Source organism: Coprinopsis cinerea (assembly GCF_000182895.1).
Source record: "Coprinopsis cinerea okayama7#130 chromosome 10 map unlocalized cont3.10, whole genome shotgun sequence".
NCBI classification, from domain to species: Eukaryota; Fungi; Basidiomycota; class Agaricomycetes; order Agaricales; family Psathyrellaceae; genus Coprinopsis; species Coprinopsis cinerea.
The window spans coordinates 1,741,206-1,768,180 of NW_003307535.1; the positions used below are offsets into that span (position 1 = coordinate 1,741,206).

The 26,975-nt window shown below is 51.0% G+C and overlaps 10 protein-coding genes across 10 annotated transcripts; 6 read left to right on the top strand and 4 right to left on the bottom strand.

The window, feature by feature from the left end:
- Nucleotides 1–1,498: 1,498 nt before the first annotated feature.
- On the top strand, nt 1,499–3,919 carry CC1G_02139 (MFS multidrug transporter; the record flags this gene model as incomplete). The annotated part of the gene is made up of 15 exons (XM_001834351.2): nt 1,499–1,636; nt 1,690–1,770; nt 1,825–1,869; nt 1,920–2,025; nt 2,080–2,141; nt 2,193–2,236; nt 2,288–2,367; nt 2,430–2,538; nt 2,592–2,760; nt 2,810–2,850; nt 2,903–2,949; nt 3,000–3,087; nt 3,144–3,328; nt 3,390–3,481; nt 3,542–3,919. The coding sequence occupies 15 exons, from the start codon at nt 1,499–1,501 to the stop codon at nt 3,917–3,919; spliced, it is 1,665 nt and encodes a 554-aa protein (XP_001834403.2).
- A 683-nt stretch (nt 3,920–4,602) lies between these two features.
- CC1G_02140 (alpha/beta hydrolase fold protein) lies at nt 4,603–5,889 on the top strand (the record flags this gene model as incomplete). The annotated part of the gene is made up of 4 exons (XM_001834352.2): nt 4,603–4,666; nt 4,735–5,007; nt 5,067–5,180; nt 5,243–5,889. The coding sequence occupies 4 exons, from the start codon at nt 4,603–4,605 to the stop codon at nt 5,887–5,889; spliced, it is 1,098 nt and encodes a 365-aa protein (XP_001834404.2).
- A 1,809-nt stretch (nt 5,890–7,698) lies between these two features.
- Nucleotides 7,699–8,844, top strand: CC1G_02141 (hypothetical protein; the record flags this gene model as incomplete). The annotated part of the gene is made up of 3 exons (XM_001834353.2): nt 7,699–7,967; nt 8,025–8,138; nt 8,201–8,844. Exons 1-3 carry the CDS (start codon nt 7,763–7,765, stop codon nt 8,842–8,844), a joined length of 963 nt encoding a protein of 320 aa, XP_001834405.1. The 5' UTR covers nt 7,699–7,762.
- A 1,011-nt stretch (nt 8,845–9,855) lies between these two features.
- Nucleotides 9,856–12,272, top strand: CC1G_02142 (MFS multidrug transporter; the record flags this gene model as incomplete). The annotated part of the gene is made up of 14 exons (XM_001834354.2): nt 9,856–9,942; nt 9,995–10,075; nt 10,131–10,332; nt 10,384–10,445; nt 10,502–10,545; nt 10,599–10,639; nt 10,745–10,853; nt 10,909–11,077; nt 11,122–11,192; nt 11,230–11,276; nt 11,332–11,419; nt 11,472–11,656; nt 11,750–11,787; nt 11,865–12,272. 14 exons carry the CDS (start codon nt 9,856–9,858, stop codon nt 12,270–12,272), a joined length of 1,632 nt encoding a protein of 543 aa, XP_001834406.2.
- A 246-nt stretch (nt 12,273–12,518) lies between these two features.
- Nucleotides 12,519–14,279, bottom strand: CC1G_02143 (hypothetical protein; the record flags this gene model as incomplete). Its single annotated transcript, XM_001834355.2, has 6 exons — nt 12,519–12,913; nt 12,973–13,035; nt 13,087–13,248; nt 13,326–13,571; nt 13,631–13,756; nt 13,808–14,279. 6 exons carry the CDS (start codon nt 14,277–14,279, stop codon nt 12,519–12,521), a joined length of 1,464 nt encoding a protein of 487 aa, XP_001834407.2.
- Nucleotides 14,280–15,162: 883 nt separating this feature from the next.
- Nucleotides 15,163–16,505, bottom strand: CC1G_02144 (hypothetical protein; the record flags this gene model as incomplete). The annotated part of the gene is made up of 6 exons (XM_001834356.2): nt 15,163–15,218; nt 15,274–15,501; nt 15,550–15,744; nt 15,803–16,075; nt 16,128–16,151; nt 16,220–16,505. 6 exons carry the CDS (start codon nt 16,503–16,505, stop codon nt 15,163–15,165), a joined length of 1,062 nt encoding a protein of 353 aa, XP_001834408.2.
- A 427-nt stretch (nt 16,506–16,932) lies between these two features.
- Nucleotides 16,933–18,501, bottom strand: CC1G_02145 (proteasome 26S subunit). Its single transcript, XM_001834357.2, has 7 exons — nt 18,348–18,501; nt 18,129–18,292; nt 17,836–18,071; nt 17,627–17,785; nt 17,446–17,571; nt 17,215–17,387; nt 16,933–17,164 (listed from the first exon to the last, which is right to left on the bottom strand). The coding sequence occupies exons 1-7, from the start codon at nt 18,464–18,466 to the stop codon at nt 16,984–16,986; spliced, it is 1,158 nt and encodes a 385-aa protein (XP_001834409.1). The 5' UTR covers nt 18,467–18,501; the 3' UTR covers nt 16,933–16,983.
- Nucleotides 18,502–19,713: 1,212 nt separating this feature from the next.
- CC1G_15342 (membrane transporter) lies at nt 19,714–21,890 on the top strand (the record flags this gene model as incomplete). The annotated part of the gene is made up of 11 exons (XM_002910389.1): nt 19,714–19,935; nt 19,994–20,031; nt 20,091–20,106; nt 20,166–20,302; nt 20,357–20,472; nt 20,540–20,572; nt 20,625–21,122; nt 21,175–21,285; nt 21,364–21,435; nt 21,491–21,690; nt 21,759–21,890. The coding sequence occupies 11 exons, from the start codon at nt 19,714–19,716 to the stop codon at nt 21,888–21,890; spliced, it is 1,575 nt and encodes a 524-aa protein (XP_002910435.1).
- Nucleotides 21,891–22,167: 277 nt separating this feature from the next.
- CC1G_15343 (membrane transporter) lies at nt 22,168–24,372 on the top strand (the record flags this gene model as incomplete). The annotated part of the gene is made up of 12 exons (XM_002910390.1): nt 22,168–22,377; nt 22,430–22,467; nt 22,526–22,541; nt 22,600–22,736; nt 22,791–22,906; nt 22,964–22,996; nt 23,055–23,555; nt 23,609–23,715; nt 23,770–23,872; nt 23,934–24,025; nt 24,079–24,186; nt 24,241–24,372. The coding sequence occupies 12 exons, from the start codon at nt 22,168–22,170 to the stop codon at nt 24,370–24,372; spliced, it is 1,593 nt and encodes a 530-aa protein (XP_002910436.1).
- A 122-nt stretch (nt 24,373–24,494) lies between these two features.
- Nucleotides 24,495–25,800, bottom strand: CC1G_02147 (hypothetical protein; the record flags this gene model as incomplete). Its single annotated transcript, XM_001834359.2, has 4 exons — nt 24,495–25,141; nt 25,192–25,299; nt 25,352–25,624; nt 25,674–25,800. 4 exons carry the CDS (start codon nt 25,798–25,800, stop codon nt 24,495–24,497), a joined length of 1,155 nt encoding a protein of 384 aa, XP_001834411.2.
- Between the last annotated feature and the right edge of the window lie 1,175 nt (nt 25,801–26,975).

The following is a 26,975-nucleotide window of genomic DNA, read 5'->3' on the forward strand; positions in this document are numbered from 1 at the left end:
GTAGTGTGAAGAAGGCCCACAGGGTTTCCAAAGCTCAGAATTAGATAAAAGTAACTGTTAGGTTCAATGAGACTACATATCCATTGTCGGTAAGTTTCAATGTGATCGCCTCACCACCAGTGCATTGACACAGCCGTGAAAAGACTGTCGGCAATCCTTCAAAAGCTTCAGAATTAGATCTGCTTAGGAAGGGGAGGAACGGTAACACATACCATAGGAAAGCCACCTTGACGTGTCCCTTTAGATCGGTGATCTCCCGGTACTATCGCGTCTCGACCACATACCATCAATTTGAGGGATATTCTGTCTTTCGAGTACCGACGGAAATACCGGTAAGTCTGGTGAGTCGTCAGTCCATACAGCCTTGACCAGTGTGTGGTCAGCCACGGGCGCCCTCGACTACGAACTCAGGGGATCACTTACATTGCAGAGAGCAGCGTGGTTAAAAGTAAAACGCCATAGGTGTTCCTAAAGGCGTTTCTGCGGTGGTCAGCCATTGCTTCTAACAGCGGGAGGTGCGCACTGAGCGCTGAGGCCGCGCCCAGGTGACACTCTTATATAGTTCGTAGTATGTCAGATGGTCAACAAGGCCACCATCTACGGTTTGATCTACATTTCATGTATTCCGCGCGAGCAGAAAGATGCGGGAAATCCACCAGTGGTGTCATCCTGTCAGATCCACTCACGCTCATATGGAAGCTGCGAATAAGCCTTAAGGGGACCAACAAGATCGGAAGTAAGAAGGGCTAAATTGCCATAGAGGCAAGCATGATGTGATGGGAGCTGCAGCGAGCGTCCATTAAGCGCCCACATTTGCCTACCATCGCCGGGACCATCAGCGAAGAAGAGGTTTCGTGTTATACTTGGAAGAGGAATCAGCTTCTCATGCCAACAATTGCTCTTCTCCAGATCTAACGACTAACGAGAAGTACACATTTGTCCATTTCAAACCTCCTGTCCACCTGGAGCAGGGTTGGTACATGCCATGATGCCGGATGATGTACTTATCGGAATTACCCAGTGAGGCCAGCCGCCAATGGCTAACGCGGCGTGCTCTCTGACGATAACCTTGAAGCCCAGGACCTGATGGCTGAAGTCAGAAGCCCTCAATTTTCCTCCCTGTTTTCTCTGATCTGTTTTTCTCTTATCGCATCCACGTTACACGTACTCATGGACTCCGACATGGACACTCCGGGGGCTGCTAGACCTCCGAGTCGATGGTTGTCACGACCGTGATCAGTACTGGGAAATTTTCCTGGCACCTACAATTCTCTGTGGGCCTAGCGAATGGGGCCGGCGCAAAAGGAGGGATCGTGGATGATGCTCGAAGTTACACGGTACACTCAGAATTTCTCAGCCTGATTCCTGAAGCAGTTTAAAGCTCATGTCTACAATGAAAACTAACAGCTGGACACCGAAAGTGACGCACCATACCTGCTGGAACCCTTGCCTCATTCCTGTTTCTCTGCGCTAGTAAAACGATAACACGATTTACTAGATGAGCGTCACTCACTCTGAGAACTCTGACGGTCGGCATACATCCCATGCTACGGGCGCAGCTCAACGGAAAGGAGCTAAGTTCTGGCTGATTTTCGCCTCTCTTAGCGTCACCCTCTTCCTCAGCGCCCTTGACTTTGTACGTTTTCGTCTCGATCCAGTCGCTGCAAAGCTTACATTATAGGCCCCCAGACCGCTCTCGCGTCCGCGCTCCCGATTATTGTCCACGAGCTAGATGGTTCGGATTTCGCTTGGGCCGGCACTGCCTACGCAGTAAGTTAGCCTTTTGTGGCAGGTGCGACCACAATATCTCAAGTTCTCGAGTAGCTCTCATCCACAGCGTTCCTTCCGATGAGCGGGGGCCTTACTCAAGTATATAGCGTCGTCTTCAGACAAGAGATACCGACTAACCATCATTCAAGATCGTAGGGAGAAGAATTGCATTTATCATAGCCCTGGCATTCTTTGCTCTGGGAAGTGCTTTTTGCGGCGCAGCAAAGACTATGGATTGGTTGATCGCCGCCCGAAGTGCGTATAGTCGTCCAAGATTACCGTTATCAAACTTACAGCGGTCACATTCAGCTATACAAGGGATCGGCGGAGGAGCTATTATCTCACTCGCCAGTATTGTCATCAGCGACCTTGTAGGTGCTATCGCCGATTTTGGGGGGTAGTAATACCAATCCACTTTTCAGGTCACTCTTCAAGAGCGGGGTACTTACAACGGCCTTCTTGGAATGTTCGGTATTCTGTTCTCTGGTTTCGGTCCATACTCAATCCGAATTTCTAGGACATGGGCTGTAGCGGTTGCCCTGGGCCCAATAGTCGGTGGCTCTCTCGCGGAGAAAGGAGCCTGGCGTTGGTTGTTCTGTAAGTCTCCAGCGCCATCGTTGACCCTCGGAAGGTTCTCAGATCCAAATTCTCGGCCCCAGACTTCAATCTTCCTGTTTGCGGGGTTTCGTTCGTTCTCGTTATGTTCTTCATGGCCCTTCCCACTCCAAAAGGAACACTGAAAGAGAAATTCTTCGCAATGGACTGGATGTGGGTACTATTCTTCTTGAGAGTCTTTGGTACGGCCCTGATCGTGCACTCAGTGGAAACATCCTCGTAATTGCTAGCTCGAGCGCGCTGGTCATTGCTCTTACATGGGGTGGAGGACGTTATCCCTGGAACACGGCCCAGGTCCTTGTTCCCCTGATTCTTGGGGTACTTGGCCTTATAGCATGGTGGTTCTACGAGGTAAAATACTCATCACATCCGACGGTGCGTCCTGCTGTTCTTGTAATCGATTCAGATCTAAAGTTTCGGTTAGGTGGCGCCTGAATTACTTGGAAACCGAACTTCTGTCTCAGGGTATCTCATTTCCCCCAATGCTCGAGGTGTCAGGCTCACCTTGCAATCATAGTTACCTACAAGTCTTCTTCAACTCTTTGGGAGTTGTCGCGTGGGTCTGTAAGTGGATCGCGCGTCCTATTTCCCTCCCCTTCTGACGGGATCATCAGACTATATGCCGGTGTACTTCCAGGCTTGCAAGGGCTCAGGACCTATTCGCTCCGGAATTGAGATGTTTGGGGGTACATTGAACATTGGGTACGCTCACTGTCTCTCCTTCCCTCTCATTAGCGGCTACTGATTCCGCACAACAGCCCCTTCGTTGTGTTCTCAGGGGTCAGTGTTACGGCCTTCAAGGTATACAGACCACAACTATGGTTTGGCTGGGTTCTGACTATCGTCGGCGTCGCTGCCATGAGCACACTGAAAGCGGACTCCCCCTTGAGCCATGCAATAGGGTTTTCTGTTCTCTCGTCAGGTGGCGCAGGAATTATCTTTGGTGCGTACAAGTTAGGCCTCAATATCCTCGAGATTAATCTTGTTGATTCCTTCCATCCCAGCTGCAACCTATTTTCCAGTGTTGTCGCCTCTTCCGGTGACTTTGAATGCCAGCGCTCTGGCCCTCTTTGCCTTTGTTCGCTCTCTTGCTCAGGTGCGTGGAGCTTGCGGTTCCTTATTTTCACATCTATGATCCTGATAACAGACCCTGTAGATATGGGGCATCACGTTCGGCAGTGTGGCTCTAACCAACGAGTTAGCAAAGCGTCTTCCCAACCAGATCGTTTCAGTTACAGCCGGAGGTATCGAGAGAGTGTACGCGTTCATACCAGCCATCGGCACGCTAGACGAACCTCTGCGAGGCCAGGTCCGAACCGCGTTTGGGGAGAGTTTGCGCCCAGTCTGGTACATGCTCTGCGGCATCATTGGGTTGGGGCTTCTTTCCTCACTCTTGATGAAAGATGTTCCCTTGCACAACTACGTCGACGAAAAGTGGATGCTAGATGAGAACAGGGACGAAGGAGTGCCTGCTACCACTGTGGAACTGAAGGGCCTCAATGCCCACACTAACGATGCTGCGTCTACAGCTTGAACGTCTGTAGGGTTGTGGACCCATACAGTCTTAGCTATACCAGCGTCAGAACGCATTCATGATGTTATTCTCCTTAGACATTCTACCTCCTGAATATTTACACGGACATGTAGATGGTCCTAATCTATTTCCTCCTTTCCATGGTCTGATTGCCAATTGTTTTGCAGGTCTTCCAAAGCTGTGTTCTTTGGTTCGAACCACGACGGAAGTCCTTGTAAGTGCTTACTAGCAGGTTCTAGAGCAAGGCTATACGTCTCCCCAACACGTACACATAGAGCCCCGATGATACTCCACAAACTGTTTGCGTCGATAGCAATTGTAGGTCACTCGCGCGGGATTCTCGAGATCATGATGTACCCAGTCTGTGGGCGCGGCACCCACGAAGCCCTTGCCTTCTCGTGCAGTGTGTAACCTCCGTGTGGGCAGCTGGTACCATATCCTCGTGCTCCAGCGCCCTCTGCGCCAACTGCAAATGGACAACGGATAGCATCTCATCTATTCCCCGTCCAAGAAGCTATTTATACTACATCAGAATCGGATGGTAACTGTAAGTCCGATTTGGATTTGCCTTCGCATTCTCAGTTCTCGGCGCTCAGCGCTCAGCCCCGTAGAAGCCATCTCTTTCAACCTCATTCCATCCCAACACGCCCCACCATACCTCCTCTACAGCCTCCTCGGTTGATATGACCAGATATTCACTCTCTTGGGCTGAGCTCGCCGGGCTCGTCACGACCATAATTAAGATGCGTAAGTCACTATTCATCTTTCTCCGCAGAAGCGACGACGTTCTCACCTTGGGAGCTCTTCTGGCACAGCGCTCGCGATAACCTGGGACCTAATCGGGACTGCTCTAAAGCAAAAACGGATTAGTGGAATATCCAAACCAGTAGTCGTAAGAGCTCTCCGGCGCTTGAATGAGACAGCAACGATATCTCAACTTCAACTTCTGGCTGGCGACTCACGGGAGGTGTATGAGTCTTGGGCTGCACGTCAGCGCCTGGACACAACGATAGAAGACTTGGTCGATGAGACATACCTGTATTGGATAGGTCCCAAACGACGTGACAAGGTGGTGCTATACGTCCCAGGTATGTGGCACAATTGCCGAAAGTGTCCTTAGGGCTGACTACTTCGAATGCCATGGCAGGCGGCGGATTCTTTGCACCTCTCACTGACTCTGCCCTGAGCTTCTGGAATTATACAAGAGTTCAGCTCAAAGGCAATCATGGACTGGATGCTGGTTTTGTTGCGCTACATTACTGTAAGCCTTTCCGTGAATCGATTTCGTCTCTCGCCTGTATGAACTAAAACCATGATACGTAGCCCTACTTCCAGGAGCCAGCTTCCCTACCCAACTGCGCCAGCTTGCGGTTGCCATTGATCACCTTGTCGCCACGGGGACGCATGCGCGGAACATCTTCCTCGTGGGCGACTCTGCAGGCGGCAACCTTATCCTGCAGCTTCTTTCGCAGCTATTGCATCCTATGGAGCAGATTGGCCCTATCTCCAAGTTATCGGAGCCCTGTGGTGGTGTCTACCTCATGTCCCCATGGGTTACCTTCGAGAGCATCAGCTCTTCCTACACCCAGACGCGAAGCGATGACTTCGTAAATGGGAAGAGTTTGACTGAATGGAGCAAGCTCTACACTGGCGCGGTCGCCGACTCGCAAAAGGCTTATATCGAGTTTCTGAAGTCGAGCACTTCGTGGTTCCAAGGGGTATCTACTTTTGCGGGCCGGTTCCTCGTTTCCGTAGGAGGGGAGGAGCGCTTCCGAGACGATGTCGTCGAATTTGTGGAATCACGACTTGCCAAAGTGTGTCCTGACGTTCAGTTAGAAATCCAGGAGGGAGGTGTTCACAATGATCCTTATTACGACTTCATGGCTTGGGACAGGCCCACTCTGGTCTCTAGTCTTTCCCCTGTAATTATTAGTTGGCTCAAGGATGGGTTAAAGAAGAGTGTAGATTAGTGGTACGCTACCTGTAGAAGCATTCCCTGCAGAGCGCCGAGCGCCGTCGAGTATTTGCCTTCGTTGTCCGACATCCTCTGAACCAAGCACGAGGAAGGCATAGGTAAACAAGCCGATATCACCATCCGACTGGGTCCGACTCCATGTCGCTCTCGCTCCGTTCCCCGTAACCAATCTAATGCTGGTCGCAGCTTACTGTGCTCCATGCTTATTTCCCTCGCGGTTACTTTGCAAACTCGATGAAATACCTCGTTATGTTGCCAATTCTTGTATAATCCGCCGATAATACTCCAAAACGGCAAGCTCGAACCAGCACCCTCCGCAGGGCACACTGACTACACAGGCGGTGGGGACACGTAGACCATGTACAGCTCTGAATAACTGGGCCCAAAGGACGTGAAATTCCCGAGGCGATGCAATTCTAGCTCGAGCCGAAGGAGGAGGAGAGAAGCTTGGTGCGTCGTCTGCATCTAATCCCAGAATCATATCTTTACCGATTATTGGAGATTCCCAGGTGTTCTATCGTTTCGGCTCTGATAAATCTGGACATTTTACCGGCTTATCAAGACCTCGTTTCATGATCATGTCTTGACCAGTCTGGTGTGCTTGACGAACATCGCCAGGCAGAGAGTCTAGGGTCTCGTGTCGTCTCGAATTGGTGCACAGAGAAGATCTGTTGGAGGCATTGGGAGAATATCCTTCGATTTTGTTGGTCTGGGTGAAGATCGAGTCATTGGAAATTTTATTCTTGGCGAAAGCTCGAAGCGAAGTCGTCTTTTCAAGTGAAGACAGCAGTTCATCGACTAGCCCCAACTAGAAGCGCGTGTTCGTCGAGGCTCTGGATATGGAGTCCATTCGCATGGAAGCTACGTACCAATTTCAACGAGATCCGCCCACCTTTCATTTGCATATGATTCTGCTCAACTTCGTACCGCGCCTCGTGCTGCGTGCAGTCGTCGTGTTATGCATTCCCTCGAGGGTCCCAATACCAAAGTAACTAGTCGTTCGTAGAGGTATGGGCTCACCCTTCCCTACCGCCCTCCATATCTGACAGTGTGCTATTCTCCAGCAGCCTTGAAACGAATGGGAATCGATCGAGTCGCCAAGACAAGGCCGTAGCTTTGGTGATGCGGACGTTATCTTATCGTGATTAAGCCAGGATCGCGAACGTTTTCTTCGAGACTGATGTCGAACCTTGGGGTTAAGGGTCCATACCGCGACTGCGCCCACTATCCACCTCTGCCTTTTATCTCCCGGACATGATCGGTCGGCATCTTGAGGCCCAAACAAACCAGGTGTCCATCGTACCGCGTTACCGAGGGCACCGTGGCCGGCGTGGTGGAGCAATGGGACACCCTCTGTTTTCCGAAGGGGTGTTCCATGGGACGTGCTTACTTGGCCAAGAGCGCTGGCCTTGGAAGCCTTCGACCGTACGCGTACGCAGAGTATTAAAATGACGTCCTAAACTGATTTTTCGTGGGCTCGATCTAGTTCAAGCCCCGACGCTAGACCCCGGCCTTCTCGGCTGAGGGACCGAACTACCGCACTGCCTGGATGGACGGAAACACGGGCTTATGTCCTCGCTAGGATTCACAAAAGATCCGTAACAAGTCCTCTCCGACCCTGCTCCCCACGTTTCAGCGATCAGTTATCAAATTTTCCGCTCGACTATATATATCCCGTTGCTTTCCAGATTCCAGTCCACACTAAACATCCAAGACACGACTCTGTCTCACGTTTCACTGTGTTCGTCGTTACTTTCTCTTTACAAACCCGCTGCTCCCAAGTGCTAATTTTCGTCCTTTGCAGGTTTATTGTCCTCGATCACAGCTTGTTATCCCACTCTATTCCATACCAAGCTCTCAACTCCACAATGTCCTATGCCTCTCGCCATTACTACGATGAAGCGTGGTCTGACAACCACGAACTTCCCAATCTCCCGGGGCCATCCTCGTGCATATACTCTTCTTGGACCAGACGACATCAGCTACCTGGCACAGTCGAAGAGTTTGTGGATGATTCAGGCCTCTTCTGGATTGGCCCCAAACGAAAGGATAGGGTCATCCTAGTCGTTCATGGTAAGAACCCCTCCTCATCTGCCGAGTAGCTCTCAGTTTACTGACTGTTAGATATAGGTGGTGGCTTCTGCGCTCCTCTCGCCGAATGCTCTATGAGCTTTTGGAACTATGTCAGACGACAGCTAAACTCGCGCAGCCACATTGAGGTTGGAGTAGCATTCCTCGACTACAGTGAGTTGTTTTTCGCCAGGACCACCGCTCGCGTTTGCAGTCTAATTGTTGAACTATTGTAGCACCCATACAAGACGCTCCATTCCCTACCCAACTTCGCCAGCTCGCAGTTGCCGTAGATCACCTCCTGGCAACTGGAACCCACCCCAAAGACCTTCATATCGTTGGGGATGGGATGGGCGGCAACATCGTTATGCAATTTCTCTCCCAACTTCTCCATCCCATCAAAAGCATTGGGCCAATCACGAAACTCTCGTCACCCATCCGCGGTGTTTACCTGATGTCTCCCCTCGTTACAGCAGAAAGCCGATCGGAGTCTTCGAAACGCACTGACTTCCAAGGTCTTGTCGACGTCTCTCATTCGTTGAGGCGGATGGGCGCTTATGTGAATGCTATCCCGACGTCTCGGCAGCAATATGCGGAACCATTCGACGCCAGGGACGTTTGGTGGGACAGGTTACCTCAGTTCGCGGATCGATTTCTGGTTTCTGTGGGCGAGGAGGTGTTGGGGGAGGAAACTCGCCGGTTTACGAATGCCGTATTGACAAGGGAGGGCACAGAAGTCCAGTTCGAGTTCCAGGAGGGAGGTCTACATTGTAATCCCTATTACGACTTCTTCGTATCAGACAACCCGTCTCTCGTCGCAAGCCTGACAAATACTACTATTGAATGGCTGGAGAGGGGTTTCCTGGATGCCCCCGTTTAGAGTATTCTCCTTTTCTTCATCCCCAACAGGGTCACGGACATCTTTTTTTCATAGATACCCTAATTACTACTCGTCCGTATCGTCTACTGTCCATTTCTGTGTAGTAGTACACCTATAGGTATATGCTATGCATCAACATTCTCGACCGGGTGGCCAATGGTGTTGAGCTGGGCGCTTGTTTGGGCTCGTCGGTTTGGTTGCTTGTGCCCTGTAATCCAAACACTGACAAAGCCGTCGAGCTGGAGGACATCGGACAGACAAAATTCAGCGCCATATCTCCCTCTTGCTTTCCTGCTTCTACGCTGTCGAAATTCTCTCAGTTTTTATACGAATAACAGCGACTGAACTCCCCTCTCTGGTTACACCCGGCGGCATCTGGTTACCCCCACGGTTCTTTTCTCTTTAGGTTGGGGCACTTCCCACTAGTTTCTTGTCTATTCCCTGGGACTCTTGGAATGACCTATTGTGATGCCGGCGCTGGGACCTTGGCTCTGTAGGTCCTGTCACAGACTACCGTCATCGGCGCAAGGGTGAGCGCTGTCTACCCGTATCCACAAAGTATTGTCCTTGGGCCTGTCGCTCAACACCGACCAACAAACACCGACGGACTGAAACGACTTCCTAAACCGCGGAAGAAAGGATCATCGAATGCTATATGTTTACCCACGTGTGTCTCCCCTCGCATAAGAATCTTCCGTGCAACCGGTGGCCTCCCTGTAGATGCGATTCCCAGCGCTGTCGCCCGCACACCATCTGCGGTTGTCCGGAATGTAGTGACTCAAAGTGTGTTCCCTTTGGGTGTTTACCTTTCCATGGACCAGGTTCGCATGTCTAAAATGCGGCCCTTCTCCTGACCATATTTCTTGGAGCTCGGTGCTAGCCTTTCACCGTCCTCCAGAGGGACGATATGCAGTGATTTATAGGCTCTGACATCGACAACACCCTTGACATCATACCCCTTTCGTCCCTTATACCCCACCCCTGCTATCTGTAACTTGACCGCCAATTACCATGGTCGGATCCACGAAGAAAGGTGCCAAGTTCTGGCTCGTTTTCGTTTCGCTCTGTGTCACTCTTTTTCTCAGTGCACTGGACTATGTAAGCATATAGCCGTTGGTGATTGAGCGAAGTACTAACAGGTCAAAATCAGACAGCGCTTGCGTCTGCTCTCCCTGTCATTGTCCATGAGCTCAAGGGTTCCGATTTCGCATGGATAGGCACTGCGTATGCGGTATGCTCACTATCAACTCGGTGATTGCTCCACAACGCGATTAACCCAATTGTAGCTCACCTCGACAGCGTTCTTGCCGATGAGTGGCGGGTTAGCACAGGTGAAAAGGAGTCGTTCCGAAACACGTTCGAAAAAACTCACCCTTTCACAGATCGTAGGCAGGAGGATCGCTTTCATTATTGCCCTCTTCTTTTTCGCCCTCGGGAGCGCGCTCTGTGGAGCTGCCCAATCTATGGACTGGTTGATCGCTGCAAGAGGTGAGCATAAAACATTCCTGGATCCATTTCAAGCTAACCACGCCTTCGTAGCTATTCAGGGTATTGGTGGGGGCGCTATCATCTCCTTGTCGGCGATTGTAATAAGTGATTTGGTGCGCATGGTATTGCAAGCGACCGCCGATAACAAGACGCTCACAAACGGCTCTAGGTGACCCTTCAAGAACGTGGCACGTACAATGGACTCCTCGGGCTGTAGGTCCAATTCACAGGCGTGCTTGGGTTAATGCCTTCTCATCTCAAACCAGCACATGGGCAGTCGCTGTGGCTATCGGACCTATCGTCGGCGGTACGTTCGCGGAGAAAAACGCTTGGAGATGGCTTTTCTGTATGCATTCTGAACCTCCCATTTTTTTCCTATCTCCGTCTGAGCTGACTGTCACATCTGATCCAGATTTGAACTTGCCCGTTTGCGCAGTCTCCTTGGTGCTAATCGTCGCCTTCATGTCCCTTCCAACTCCACAAGGCACTTTGAAGGAGAAGCTATCTGCGATGGACTGGTTGTATGTAGTCCTTTGCCACATTTCTCGGGCACTTGGACTGATTGTACATAACTAGCGGGAATCTTCTGGTACTGGCGAGCTCATCAGCTCTGGTCCTCGCCCTGACCTGGGGAGGAGCTCGATATCAATGGGGAGACATTCGGGTTTTGCTTCCCCTCATCATTGGGATTCTAGGATTAATTGTATGGCTATTCTATGAGGTTAAGTTCGCGTCGCATCCGACTGTGAGTCCCTTCAGCTAGAACATCTTCATTACGCACCTGACTAGATTGAAAGGTGGCACCTGAACTACTGGGAAATCGGACGACTATTTCGGGGTGGGCAGAACCGTTTTTCCAAGTTCGTGCTTGTATTCAAACTTAACACCTTCCTGTAGATATATTCAAGTATTCGTCAACTCCCTCGTGGTGGTAGCATGGGTCTGTAAGTTCACGTTTATCTGTGTCGGCCCAGATAGGCCACTAACCATCTACCGTAGATTTCATGCCAGTTTACTTCCAAGCCTGCAAAGACGCCGGTCCCATTCAGTCTGGTATCGACATGTTTGGTGGAACCTTGACCGTTGGGTTCGTTCGTCCAGATAATTCGTGGTTCAGTATTACTCATGTGTGAATACAGGCCTTTCATTGTCTTCGGGGGTGTCAGTGTCACCGTGTGGAAAGTATACAGACCGCAATTGTGGGTGGGATGGATCCTCCTCACGGTTGGTATGGGTGTCCTTTCCATCGTAGACGCGTCGTCTCCGTTATCCCACTCCATCGGAATCTGCGTTATCACTGCTTCGGGTGCTGGAATAATCTTTGGTACGTTGCTCACACTAGTAGGTGGCATGGAGATCCTCGCCTGACCAGAAGCTATAGCCGTCACCTACTTCCCTGTTCTATCACCCCTCCCAGTAACTCTGAACGCGCAGGCACTCGCTTGCTTTGCGTTTGTCCGGTCAATGGCACAGGCGCGTCCCTATTACTTGCCCTATCACTATATCCTTTGACTGGACTAACGATCTCGTAGATTTGGGGCATCGCATTCGGAGGTGCCATCCTCACCAATGAGCTCAAGAAACAACTTCCCCCTCAATTCGTAAAGCTCGCTGATGGCGGGGTCGAGAAAGTCTACGCTCTCATTCCTGAGATCCAAAAGCTGCCTGAACCTCTCAAAGGCCGCGTACAGCATGCCTTTGGAGAAAGCCTCAGACCGATCTGGTACGTCCTAACTGGGATCGCCGGTTTAGGACTGCTGTGCTCCCTTCTCATGAAAGACATCCCTCTTCACAATTACGTCGATGAGGAATGGGCTTTGGATAGGAAGCTACCGAGCAGCGATGTTGCATCTGCGAATGCCAGTACTGCTGCCCTGACTGCGTACATGTCTCAGGGAGAGTCAACTGTTGATTTGGAGGGCTCGACACGCCGACACTGATTATTCAAGGATTAGTGTAACCCAGACCACTCCTTCCCTCAAATATCGCCATTCGTTTACTCAAGTATAGTCACTCCTTCCCAACATCGAGAGAACCGTTCGTTTGATGATAACGCCTACGTTCTTAACATATCACGCCTGCTATAATCCATGTAACCTATGTATTAGCTACCCCTTGCTGGCTGAGCACTAAATAACCGTCCAACTGAAAACCTGCCGCTTAACCCATCAAGCTTCAAGGACGACTCAGCCACGCCACCAAAGCCGATGCCATCGGGGTTTCTTCTTATCGTCAGGAGGAGTACCGATCGAGTTGGACCTATCCGATCTGCCCGTCGTCGAAGACAATGGCGTTGTAGCGTCGCTGCCGGGGAGTTTTGTATTGTTCAAAACGATCTCTTCAACTTCCTCCATTTCTTGATCGCTGGTCGATGCGACCGAACCTTCTGTGGAGTCTGCACTCCTAGCAGGTGGTCGTGATGGTCGCAGGAGATCGTTCAGATTCACCTTCACGCGTTGTGGCTTGTCTCGACGATGGTTGATAGTGGCATAGTTGTAGGTGGTAGAGCCAATGGTCCGCTGGGAGGTTTCAATTGCAGGAGGCCTGGTCGAAGAGGAAGAGGCCTGCGGTTCCTCAGATGCTACATCGGAATCGATTAGTCTTCATCCTTGAAGAGCAGCCTGTCCGTCTGCTACTCACCTTCGGGAGGTAATGATGCGACCACACCAGCCCATTTATTCCATTCTCCAGTCGGCATCGGTTCTGAAACAGCGTCAATGACAATGAGGCAAGGTTTTGACCGACACGGCGTACCTCGTTCTAAACGTCGCAGTGGATGGTAAGGGTTGTTGCTTTTCAGCTCGCACTTGGGGCGACTGTCCGAAGCCGAAGGCTGAGCGATTTCAGAGCTAGGACGGAGAGACGTCTCCTGACGGGGACCCAGGTTCCTTCGCTTGGCCGACTGCTCATTGGGATCTGTAGTGAGACAGAGAATCAGAACTCAGAAACATTTCCGACGACCAGCCAGTAGAAAGGTGGGTAGAAAGGCTAACCCGATAGATCCACAGCCCCCAAACCTTGGTGCAACCTCTTCGAGCGCGGTCGATAAACACCTTCCTTGAGTTCCGGCGAGGGTTTGGGAGCAGCTTTGGCCTTTCGAAGCTCAGGTGGTCGCTTTACTCTAGTTGATCTCGGAGCTCCAGGCGTGGGCTTTTGCGGCTCACTATCAGACGAGTAAAATCCGAGAAACTTGCCATTTTTCAGTAGGACCGTGTACTGTCGAGCGGGCAATGGAGGAGCTGGATTGACGAGTTATTCGTCGAGCTTTGAAGGTGAATGAAACCAAAGGCGGACGTACGAGGGGCACCTTCTTCAGGAGGTGGAGTAAAAACGGGTGCTGGTGTCGAGTGGATAGCAACTCTGGAGGCACGGAGGGTATCATGGAGCCATGTCTGCAGTTCTGGGGAACTTTGTTGAGGGGTGACTATCGCCAAATTAGTTTTGGATGGTTTGGCAAGGGTATCAGTCCGCTCACCTAACGTGCCTCCCTCGGTGTTCGAATGGATTGGGAACCCGTTCAATCCTACGAACCCACCTGCCTGTGGGTGCGGATCGTTCACGAGCAACAGCGGTTGATTTGTCGCTGGGTCGAACGAGAGCGATGTTCCGCCTCCCAAACCCAGCCATTGCCCTGGCTGTAACGGAAAGTTGCTCTGCCCGTTGCTATTCGTCGACCCAGACCACAGCGACGGATTTCCTTGGATCCGCGGCGTACTGTTGGTGGTCGTGTCGATATGCGTACTGCCATAGTAAGTGTTCTGCGAGTGCTTGGCGTTATTTGAGTAGTAGTTGGCTGATACACTCGGAGTGCTGTCAGAGTGTCGGGGCAGATCCCCGTTATTGTGGTCGCGTCCTGCGCTGAAGTTGTCGCCGTTGGCATATGGGTCTCTGTGCCCTTGGAACATGCTCGAGTTGGGCCCGCAATAATTTCTGACCTGTTCAGACATGACCGTTATCCCAAATTGAGCGGAGGCGCTCCAAAGGACGGCTAGCGAGGGGGTCGGATAAACGCGATCGGACTGGAAGTAGTTTGGTAACGCACTTCTTATACCATCCCGGCCGAATACATATTGTAGGTACCTATTCTCGCCTTGAGTGGCAAAACAACGCGCATTTCCATCGATACACGTTCCACAACAAAGGAAGCGGTACAGAACGTTGCCAAAGTGATGGCAACAACGCATACATAGTAGAATGGCACAGTTTGTCAGTCTCATGGCGTGGACCCACACCGACATATTCTGTCGCTTGAGCCAAACGCCACCTCTGCTATTACTGGAGGGTGTTAGATGACATCGATAACCGAGAGGCTGCGCATGTGGGGATGACTCTGGGCTGTGTTTTACAGCTCGTTCTTCAGCGCTAATGACCACGAGTCACCAGACAACTTGCACCAAGAGCTGCAGTGCAACACGCTAAGCTGTGCATACCAGTGAAAAGCGTGTTGTGCTCGTGGACCACAGAAACTGTAAGAAGTCACAACAGCGAGTTTCAACTACTCCTTACAGAGGCGAGTTTGGCTCAACTTGCCTATTTGCGGAAAAAGCGAAAGCTGTTGTAAAGGCGTGGCCAACTCATTCGGGGAGGAGTGCTCATCGGCGGAGTTGTGAGAAAAGGCGTTTCCCCATTAGCAGGAGCATGCTTACAGCCAATAAGCAGAAGATAGAAATTCGAGGGACAGGCTTTCGGTTCGAACGAGACAAGGGAACAGTAACGTAGAAGTACAAAGTCAAGGCTTCGAAGAAAACTACTCCGAGAAGCGCGATCGGGCGGTTAAAGGTGACGGTCTCGGATTCTAACAGCGCCAAACAGGCGTGCCCAAACAGATGATCATCGAGATTGCGGTGGCCAAGGACCCTCGAATGGAACGTGCGCGTGGATCTCAGCTGTCACATAGCAGGTGAGTTTCTGCTCCTTCGACCAGGTACAACGCAGACGTACCTTTTTGATTCACGGCCATATTCAAGTTCCTGAAAGGATTGTTGCTCTTGAACTTGGGCACAGGCGATGGGGAAGCAGAGTTGCTTCGAGGGTAGCCTGAACGAGTCTCGTCTCGTCGAGACGTCATGTCAATATTCTGGGACATGCGGATTCTCGTTTCCTCAGCGTGGTGAAACCTCGGAGGATAGTCTGGCTCGGGCTCCCAATCCATGTCCTCATCATGGTGCCCTACGCACCCAGTGAGTTTGCATCGAAAAGGATAGACATCAATCGTACCTCTGTTCCAACTGGGGTCGGGCGGGAAGTCTCGTGGTGCTGCTGCGTTGCGAGGAGGGTGGGGATAAGGCTCGTATCCGTGGCCAGTGGGGTGCTCGTATGAATTCGGGCGTTCGTGCTGCCCATGAGTCCGTCGCCTTGGAGGATGGGGCCTGTTAGGGCTTGAATCGTATTCATAAACGCTTTCCTCTGGGTCTTTTTCGGTCCACAATGTCAGCATACTCAGCTTGCATCTACAAAGTCGAGTACATACGAGGTGGAGGCTGCCACCACTCTGGGGGTGGAGGCCCTGCAGGGTGTTGATGCACATTTGGATATTGGCCCGCAGGAGGATGCTGACTTGGAGGTGGATTCAGATGTTGGCTCTCAGGTGGATAGTGGCTCGTAGGCGGATATTGGCTCGCAGGTGGGTGTTGGCTCGTAGGTGGATGTTGACCTGCAGGTGGTTGCCAAGTACCAGTGTTGTAATTTTGTAGCCCAGCCTTGCGCAAAGTCTCTTGTACGAAGGCATCGAGGTCACTCCCGGCTACTTATGCGTCACAAAGATCCCAGATCGCTCTAGAGATGCGAATGCTCACATGGAGGCAACGAGTTCGATGGTCCTACAGGCGGGCGAATAGAATTTTAGCACTTTGAGTCCATCCTTGACCATCCGTCGGTGAAAACTCACCATTGTAATTAACGTTGTAGGTGATTTCGGGCCCGGCCGCGCTCCCAGGTCCATAATATGATACGCTGTGCCGCGCATTGTCGTTGTAGATAGCTCGGGCAGCACTACCTCGATAGTCGCGATAGTTTACACCGTAGTTGTTGGTGGTGACTTGTGGACCGTGGTTGTTGGTGACCTTGTCATAATAATCCTTAGCAGAGACGAAATTCCCGCCGTGGATGCTAGTGTCCGTCGCGGCAGCAAACATGTGTCCCGTTCCGTCAGGTTGAGCACGGGGCCGAGCCATCTTAATCTGGGATTCTTCGCAGTGGATAGAGACTGAGATCAGGAGAGAGGGGGAGAAACTGCAGTCAAACCTGGTCGATAGATGGGGGACAAGATAATAACCATTCGCAGTTGTGTGGGTCCAACCCAGTGCTGTGCATCATATCTCACGGTATGTTTTCGAGAGCCACGAGGCTGCAGAGACAAGGCGCCTTTTGTTCATATTGAGAATTCGTGGATGTTGTTTCCAGCACAAGAAGCTGTACTTAGCTTTTGCTGTTGTGCGGAGAACCTTAAGCGGACCACGCGCCCCGATGCGTCGGGCGGTTCTTTGTTAGGACCAGATGACGACGGCGTAGGACTGCGATAGTAGAATAGACGCAGTCTGCAATGTGCACGGGAACAGCGAGCTTCCTCGTCGGATTGAGCATTCACCCTGAATATCCTGACCAAGAAAAAGGAAATCATTAACGATACATACTTCTACACATCTTCCTCAATCATGCACTAGTGAGAACCTCCGGTGCAATCCTCTTCTCAACCGCATTAAGGTCGTTCACCCATTTCTCCAACCGTTGTGCAAGGCCTCCAATCTGCTCTCGCGAAAGCACGCGTGGTTGAACCCAGGTAATTGTGACCTTCTGGTCGACTTGGTCGATGGACCCCCGGATAAGTTTCAGACTGTGGTCGGGTTAGTGATAGGCAAGAGGGATCGAGAAGACAGGACGAACCTCAGAGCCTTCATGACTAAATGTTCGACCTCGTCCAGTGGTAGCCTCGTTTCTGTTGCAACGGTTTGGAAAGACATCGTTCGGTCGTTCGACTGCCTTTGGAAGACGGCTTCAATGAGGGCCATTAAGCAGATCTTCTGCCGGAGGAAAGCGTAGTTTTCCTGTAGGATCGGCTATTGGAGATGGGACATAAGCGATCAGGGACACCGAACAAAAAGGAAAGTCTCGCACTTCTTGAGGGAAAAGCGGTGCCAATGCCTCGAACTTGCCGATGTTGCCCTCGTTGAACGTAAATAGGAGCTTCTTGAGCCATTCATGTTGCGTGCCGTCCAGGGCGTTGAGAATAGGGTGCATCAACTAGAAGGGGATCATCACTGTGTGTGCGAGTGCAGATCGAAGACAAAGAACATACGAGTTCACCGAAGTTGTAGATTGTTTCTGCCAGGAAAGCAGAGATTCCAAGGTCGTGGGCTCGAAGAAGGCGCTCCTCTGGTGTTAGATCTTTCTCGGGATCGACGCAGGCGAGGTAAAGGAGGGAATGTCGATAGTATGGGCCGTACTCTGCTTTTGCCTATGTTTGCCGTCAGTAGAAGCACGCAGAAGATGAACTGACCATCATACCTTGTAGTAGTCGGCCGCAACACCATAATATGCAGCGTTCACAGAGCTCTCCACACCCTCTAGCGTATCCAGGATCTTCCATGCGGAATCCATGTCATTCTTGGTGCCCTCCAAGTCTCCATAGACGAGTTTCGTGTGGGCAATGCTAGCCAGCAAAAGGACGTGCGCTTGCTTTGATTTCTCGGTGTCGATACGTTCGGCAAGGGAAGTCAAAAAGGCGAGATGGGTTGTTGGATCTAAAGATCAACAGGTCAAACGCCAACTCCTGGCTAGAATTTCAAAGACGTACTTACTGTCGATATCCTTCGCTACCTTGACCGCCATCTCAACGAGCCGCAGCTGGTTGATCTTGGTCTCGAAATCGCGCACGAACCGCTCAAAGACGTCCACTCGGAACGGCCTCGCGAGCGGTTCATCGAAGAATTGGAATAGTTTGAGAGTCAATTGGTGCCATAGTCTAAGGAAACGTTATTTAGAGACGTTACAATGAGAAATTGCAGTCTTTTACTCACTTTCTTGAATACAACGATCTGAACGATTCGAAAAATGGGTGCAGCTCTGAGGGCGTCGCGGACAACGCTGTCCCGATGAACTCGTCGAGGTTGAGCTTTGAAGCTTGTGTGCTGGCCATCGTCGTCTACGCTCGTTCTTCGTCGTCGTCGTGAAAGATACGCGTCGGGTTGATTGCCAATTACGACGAACGCGTCATGCCTGGTTCAGTGTTTGGTTGTGTTGATTCCATCAATCGGTCGCTGGAGGCTTGGCAGAGGGGTCAGCGAACGAAATAGCCATGAAACTTGGAATTCTTTTTGCCTTGTCGTATCTACTTCAGTCACATTCTATAAGAGTGTATCTGAGAAAGTCAGTTTCAAATTTTGACGCGACTCTGTGCAGTGATACTCGGGCTACCCCCTTGGTGCTCTCACTTTGAGCAAAATTTCTGGAAGCATGGAGCATATTTAAAACTCAAAGTCATTGGGCAACTTCTATGGTCAATCCTCACTCGTAGGTAATGAGAATTAGCTCGCCAATATCTGCTCTCTGCGTCAGCACCAGCCTCAAATCCTCTTTCTGGTGTCCAACCTTGCAGGACGAGATCGGAAGTCTTATGGTTATTCAACTGCGAACCTGCTTTGCCAACCAAAGTAGTTCAGTGATATCCAAGCTCTCCGTGATCCTAGATTGAAGGGCTCAAGGAACCAGGAGCGAATTGATTATGGTATATCTGGAATAATCCCGAACAGCACAATGACCGAGGTGTTACTTCCGGACTTGACGTACCGACCACTTGGTCTTGATTTTTTCCTGTATACGTATAGGTTGAATATGCCAGAATTGCAGGACACCTGATATCAACCTGATATCTCGATCCTCGACTCGATATCCATTTATGCAAAGCTTGCCGGAAGTCCGCAAAGGCGGGATTGATGCGCCAATGCGCCATCAGTATCATTTTCTCGCGCCCTCGTATTTCACACTGACGTGCCGGGAACTAATTTCCATCTTGTCCCCAGACGCCCATTGACGAATCGACTCACGAGTTGATACTCGCTTCAAAGTCGGCAAATAATTCACGACTTCACAGAACAAAAGATGTTGCTACATTCGCGACAGTTCCCGATACGAACCCTGTCAAACTTTGCCTTGGAATCTCGCCCGAATTAGCATGACTCGAATGTGGATTCTGCACTCCGACACCAGTCGCCAAATGCTCAGATGCTCAGACGGCTTCTGACCCGATTCGCATTGCTATCCTGCTTTCATATGGCGCGACTCGACTGAAGGTTGATCAGATAGACCTTGTCTTCACTGCCAGTCTTTTCATTCCCGGCTATTACCTAGGCCAAAACCAGTCACCCATCCTTCACCATTTCCTCCATGACCAGAACAGCTAAACCCAAAGGTACAGACGCTAAACCCTCTAGACACGCGGAGACCGCCTCCCTCGAGACTGCGGATGCACCACCGATGACAACCGCCGCCGTGGTATCCCCTGAAATTGAGAAAGGGAAGGAATATCCCTACCAAGATTCCCCATACGACCACAAGTTGAAAGTTTTGAACGGCGCTATGCAGACTATCGGGTTTGGGAAGTACCATGTGAGTCGGTATCTCTCTGGGCAAACGAAAGCCTTCTAACGATCCTGTCCTGTACCAGCGTCGCCTTGCAGTCGTAGCAGGCTTTGGTTGGTTCATGTAAGCTCTCTGCTGGACAACGCACTAAAGGTTTTTTGACTTATCTCCGGGCACTACAGCGATGGCGCGCTACCGGTGAGACGCCATACCACTGAACTTGACTGGCTGCGAGCTCAATTCCTCCCGATCTGAAGTTGCTCGCTGGTCTTCTCATCCCTACACTCATCTCAGAGTTCAAGATTGACGGTGCATACTTCGTCGTCACTGTCTACAGTGGGATGCTTGCCGGCGCATGCATCTGGGGAGTCGCATCCGATCTTCTTGGCCGAGTGTGAGTACCTTCTCTGGCCTTGCTATCTGCGAAGCGTCTCATCTGTGGCGACAGGCTTCCATTCAATCTGACTCTATTAGTCTCCGGGGTATTTGCTCTAGCGTCTGGAGGCGCGAACAACTTCGCAACGCTGGCCATCCTCGTTGGCCTCATGGGATTCGGAGCTGGAGGTTTGTCCTTTCATTTTTGTGCTACACAGGGACTCAAGACTTGACATATTCATGAACTGGAATCCAGGAAACATCCCCATCGACTCGGCTATCTTCCTCGGTTCGTCCATATCTCCGTGATCAGGCTGCCTGCCATGCTAACCCCGCGTTAGAATTCATGCCTTCAACACACGCCAACCTTCTGACCACTCTTTCCATGTATTGGATCTTCGGCAACATCCTCATGACCCTGGCCGCGTGGCCTCTGATGACCTATTACTCCTGTGAGTTTGCGGCTGAAGGTCAGATTTGTCGTAAAGAGGACAATATGGGTTGGAGATATCTGATGTTCATCATCGGCTCCTGCACTATCGTCCTCTGGGCGATCAGGTTCTGGCTATTCCCGATATACGAAAGCCCGAGGTATCTGCTTGGCAGAGGTCGTGAAGAGGAGGCAGTCCAGGTCGTTCAGCGAATCGCTGCGTTCAATGGAGTGCCAACGTCTCTTTCGGTGGAAGACTTCAGAGTTGCAAGGCGCGATGACGGCGGAGAAGACGCTACCAAAACGCTTTCCATATTCGAGAAAGCGAGATTCGTGGCACAGCGAGTGAAAGCTCTCTTCCAGCCCGCAAAGACGGCGGTATCGACGGTGATTTTGATCGTACTTTGGAGTAAGCCCGGACGTCAATTTAATCTCGCGATCAGATTTTAACTCCTGCGCAGGCTCTATTGGTTTGGGGACCGCGCTGTACTACAGCTTCCTCCCATATTTGTTGGCTTCAAAAGGGGCGGTCTTTGGAGATGCGTCTCTGTCCATCGTCTACAGAAACGCAAGTATACGCTCCTTCCTAGGCGGTTTCGATGAATGACATCCTCTCCAGCAACTTATTATAACCACTTGTGGGATACTAGCCCCTTATCTGGCCAGTAAAGCCGTCGATTTGCCCTATCTGGGACGGAGATGGACGATGTCTTTCACCTGCGGTTCGTCATATCTCTCGTTCGCATCCGTGATCGTCCGCTCATGGGCAATCGACAGTCCTGTCCGGCGCGTGCCTGCTCGGAAGTACCACCTCCAGAAGTTCGAACGCCCTACTCGGTTGGAACTGTGGGTACTCATTCGCGAGTAACGCCATGTATGCCGTGATGTACAGTTTCACTTCCGAAGTCTTCCCCACTCCAAACCGAGGGACGGGGAATGCTCTCGTGTCTATCTTTGGGAGGATATCGAATGTCATCGTGAGTGTAGTCTATACATGTAACGCCCTTTATCCACGGAAGTGGGTGGCTGACCCAGTCTATTTCAGGCTCCCCTCATTGCACTTCATCTCGATGTCAGAGGCTCCGCACCTGCGTATATTGGAGGTGGGTTGACCACAGCGGCTGCCATTCTGCCTTTGTTGGTCCAGTACGAACCTAGGGGCAAAGAGGTCATATAGGGAAGTGAATGTATATATAGGGACTAATCCAAAAACACGGTCTACCTGTTCCGACCCTGACTGCGAACACAAGAGTTCTAGATCGTCGGGTGAATCCATCAGGGAAGCCTATCTTGCAACCGAAGATCTCTCCGAAGTTTCATTTAACTACCCGGCGTTCAAACGTTCAGGCTGGCCTCTAACTGCCTCCCTCTCTCTCGTTCTCCCCCTCCATCTACTCCCGCGGCACCGTTGCCAATCGGCCCAAAAAACAAGTCTCTTGGGTGTCCGTCGTACGATGTCGACTATGAAGACGGAGAAGATTCTCGAAACCTCCATCGAAACAGTTCCTCCACCGGACAATGAAACGATACCAGAGAAATATCCATCACCCCTCTCCGTGAACCTCGAGCGTGGCGAACTTTCGAAGGATGGAGCTTCAGTATACGAGCAGAAATTGGCAGTCTTGAACAACGCGATGCAGAGCATTGGTTTTGGGAAGTATCATGTACGTTCAATGCCCCTTGCTTCCACTTCAGAGTTTTAAATTCCTGGTGTAGCGTCGCCTCTTCATTGTTGCCGGGTTCGGATGGTTTATGTAAGTGACGCACTGCGGTACTGTCTTCCAGAGCGCGGTCGCTAATCCAATCCAATAGCGATAGCGCAACACTGGTAAGCAATCCCATCTCCTTAAACCATATAGCATCTAATCTAGTGCGCGTGTATGAAGCTACTCGCCGGTCTTCTCATCCCTCCTCTCCTTGAAGAATTCCATGTTAACGGAGCCTACTTTGTGATCACGATCTTTACTGGGCTCCTTGTTGGTTCACTCGTATGGGGCGTCATCGCGGATATGTATGGGAGAGTGTGAGCACTGCGAGCTGGTCTTTCCGTGTCTTTTTCTACTAATCTTGCACGAAGATGGCCATTTAATCTGACTCTGCTGATCTCGGGGGTGTTCAGTCTCGCTGCGGGAGGCGCGAACAACTTTACTACTTTGGCCGTTTTGGTGGGAATGGTGGGGTTTGGAACCGGAGGTGAGGATCTCGTGAATTCAGGCAAAGAGAATGGCAGAAAAACCTTGAATTACACAGGCAATGTTCCGATTGATTCTGCAATTTTTATGGGTATAGTTCCATCACATTACCTGCCAGAATTCACTGATTTTGACTTGACGACACGCAGAGTTCATGCCTTCCTCTCACTCACATCTCACGACCGCGTTACAGACCTTCTGGGTACTGGGCAACATCGCCATTACTCTCGTCGCGTGGCCTCTCATTGGAAATTATTCTTGTGATTCTAATGATTCCGGCGAATGTCGCAAGGCAGATAATATGGGCTGGCGATATCTGATGTTCACTATCGGTGGGACTACACTGTGCCTTGGACTCCTCAGGATGTGCGTCTTTCGCATGCATGAAAGCCCGCGGTACTTGCTTGGTCGAGGACGAGAGGGACAAGCCGTCGATATCGTCAACCGGATTGCAACCTTCAATAGGGTACCCATCCCCCTTTCCCTACACGGTCTGGAGGCAATGGAACAGGACGGTCATCAGAAGTCGCACGCGGAACCGAAACCAGGCATACTAAGCCAGGAAGCGAAGCTTGCTTTGCGACGAGTCAAGACCTTGTTCATGCCATTCCGGATGGGCGTGTCTTCAGTTCTTCTGATCTTACTGTGGAGTATGCGCTATACACACTCGAAGAGGCTGGCTCTAACGTACCTTCGTCGACAGCCATGGTCGGTCTTGCAACCACTCTCTACATCAATTTTCTTCCCTATCTCTTGGCCACCCGCGGTGACGCTTTCGGGGATGCTTCAATTTCCGTCGTATATCGGAATGTGACGTGACCATCTTCCTTTCAAGTTGGAGCCACGCCTGACGCCTCGATTTAGCAAGTCCTCATCGCCTTATGTGGCATCTTCTCGCCGTACGTCGCGAGCAAAGCTGCTGAAACCAAACTATTGGGAAGAAGAGGAACCATGGCCATTACATGCAGTGAGAACTTGATCCATGTCCATCGCCCCAAATGCTTGCTCACATTCACCGGGGTTGGTAGTCGCGTCAGGCGTGTTATTACTTGGAAGCACCACTTCCCGAAGCTCGAATGCATTGCTTGGTTGGAATTGCGGGTTCTCGCTGTGGAACCATGTGAGCGACCTTTCTGTTTGTTTCTCTTCCTGTTCGCTCATACTACCCGACAGGCAATGTATGGTCTTCTGATCAGCTTCACCTCAGAGGTCTTCCCAACAAGTAGCAGGGGTACTGGCATGGCAATCGTCTCTACAGTTCTCCGCATATCTGGAGTTCTGGTAGGTTCAAGACGAACGCCTTCCAAGGCATTTCTAACATCATCCCCAAACCAGTCACCTCTAATTGCCCTTAAAGTGGATGCGAAAACGCCTACGCCAGCGTATATCGGAGGTGGTCTATTAGTTGTCGCCGGTATTATTCCGCTGCTTGTACCGTACGAGCCCAGAGGTCGACAGTCTCGCTAGACGATCAGCCTGCTTGGAAGGGTTGAACTTCGAATTGCAATACTTAGCGCACCCGAAGCACGAGAAGTATATCGAATTCCACAAGATATGCATGGTCATTGGTCACTGAGGGCCTACTGTATCTATGATCTGGAATACAACCCTTCCTTTAACCATTCGACGATGATCGGTGTCAGAGTGCCAACCGACGAAGGGTTGTCCGACGAGGTAAAGTCCCAAAATGGATCATCGTGAACACCACCCTCCTGAATCTCGAGCCGCAGATCCACTCCATCCTGTGAAAGTCGCGATCTCGCAACATCCACCCCATCGTCCTTGATGCACTCGTCTCCTCCAAACGACACCATAATGCGGTTACAGAATTGACCCAAGCCTGTAAACCAATCTTCTTTTCCAGGGGTCAGAAAGCTGGCATAATGTTCCTGTCCTTTGGGGATAGTGTCTATATATGACTTTGCCCAAACCTTTAGCACTTTGGTGTTGATGACGTCGGCGCTCTTTTGCCCTCTCTGCTCTGCGATCTGGAGATTGGTCCAGGGAGACAGGAGGTAAACGCTTCCAAAGGGCTTTCGCAAGGCTGGAATAGGTTCGACGTTCGCGTTTTCCAGAGGGTGTAGAAGTTGGGAGAAGAATTGCAGGACGAGGTTACCACCCGCCGAGTCCGCGACAATATGTATGTTATCGGGTCGTGTTCCTGATTGAAGAAGGTGATCGATGGCTCCGCATATTTGACGAAGTTGTGTCGGAAATCCTGCTTCCGGAAGTACAGCTAGCGAGTGGGTCAGTAAGCTGGAAAGGTTGAAAGCGCCTGGAGCTTACAGTACTGAAGAACGACAAGGCCGACATCGCCTTCGCCTCCCATCGACTTCCTCACATAATTCCAGAAGCTTAGAGCGACACTCAAGATAGGGGCGAAGAAGGCGCCCCCTACTTCCTGTTAAACCCGGTTCGGTTTATGGACTCGTGAAATGGAACCCACCGGGAATGTAGAGAATGACTTTGTCAGTTCTTTTTGGTCCTAGCCAATACAGCCGTGCATCGTGCCTCAGATCTTCTATCACGGCCGGAAAGCCATGGCGCCTCGCCCATGACGCGTACACAGAAGGCGATGTGCCGGACAGGTATTGGAGCTGAGCGACAGATGATCTGGTATTTATGTACCTCGCGCTGGAGGTTAATGCAGCCTTGCGCAAGCCAGTTAGCCGGCGTTTCTTCAAAGCAGTCACCAACACGCTCCACAACACGTAGAAAGCTGAGGGATAGATAAGTAGGAGTGCTAGCAAAGAGCAATAGAGACATACGCAATGTGGCAAATGTCCCTGCGAATCCAAGAAAGTCAAACCATGAAATACCTGCGTACTTCGCCATGGTAAGAATGAGAGATACTTGTTGGCATTGGGCTCTGCGATTGAGCTTATATGAAGGCATTGGAGCGTTGTCGGAGCCGAGCCATGGTGTCCGAGAGTGACTCTTCGCGCTTCCGGTGGATCCGGAGGCCGAGCCTGTGCAAGGAGCAATAAGCCGCATCCATGGAGGCAAAATCGACTTTGTAAAACGATCCTAGTCCGAGAAATCCTCTATCGGCAATGGCGCTCAGAATAAAATTCTTGAATGGTTATACTTCGAAAACCTTCGGGTACTGGTTAGGTTCTACTACGGTATGGGATATGGATGCCCGCTAAAACAATGATCCTTGCTTTTCCTCCTTCAACATCTTTCCCATGGTAATGAAAAGCCAAAGGCCGTAAGTAAGGGCCGAGGACAAAACAAAGCGATTGAGCAACACAAATGTCAACGAACAATTACTTCTCTCATGCCTGCCTTGGGAGTTGATGTAAGTTATCGCCGTAATGGTGTGAAAGAAGGGGGTCAGGGAAAACAGGCTGGCGGACGTCATGGATTCACTCACGGGGAACCTGAAGGGGCGACGAAGAATACATTGGATGCACCAGGTGCACCTGACACGGGGCCAGCGTCAAGACGAAACTGAGTTAAGTAGACCTGTGGGCTATCCAAAGGACCTACTAACGGATGTGATAGCTGAGGCCCTCTGGAGCCCCCGGACCGTCCGTTTCGGGAGCGGCAAGCCGCAAAGATGCCCAGTATTCTCGCCGCCATCAGCGCCCATCAATCCAGCCTCGCGTTTGCCACGCGTCAGGAACAGCACTGAATAAGCGCCCACCATCGCTCTCAGTGCGTGGCAGGAGTTCTATCTTGGAGAGCTCGTTGGTTGGGCAAAGAACACATAGCTGTAATAATTGATTGGCCCAATATATCATAGTCTATCGCGTCAGGGTTAAGTCGATCCCCCTTTCCCCTCCTTATCAGTGCCAATAACTTAGACTAAAACAGTCGAGCCCATCGATGTGTGCCCACAGGATCAAGGGCCTAATGCGCACCAAAAGGAGGAGGTTCGAAGGTTCATGAGACATATAATCTCCAAAAGGAGTGTTATGTTGGCCGATGCTACAATTCTGGGAACCGTGAGGTAAGAGTGAGTTATTAGCAGATACGCACATCAAGATAACGTTACCGAACACTCCGGTTACACTCAGCCTCTCCCATAGACCAAGACTTTGACCAACGTCAATTGTAGACTCTCT

Excerpts from the sequence above, each read along its gene's own strand:
- CC1G_02145 (XM_001834357.2), bottom strand. The coding sequence starts at position 18,466 with ATGGCCAGCACACAAGCTTCAAAGCTCAACCTCGACGAGTTCATCGGG. Across the intron at positions 18,293-18,347 it reads AGATCGTTGTATTCAAGAAA|ACTATGGCACCAATTGACTC; the intron begins GTGAGTAAAAGA and ends ACGTTTCCTTAG. Across the intron at positions 18,072-18,128 it reads GGTAGCGAAGGATATCGACA|ATCCAACAACCCATCTCGCC; the intron begins GTAAGTACGTCT and ends GTTGATCTTTAG.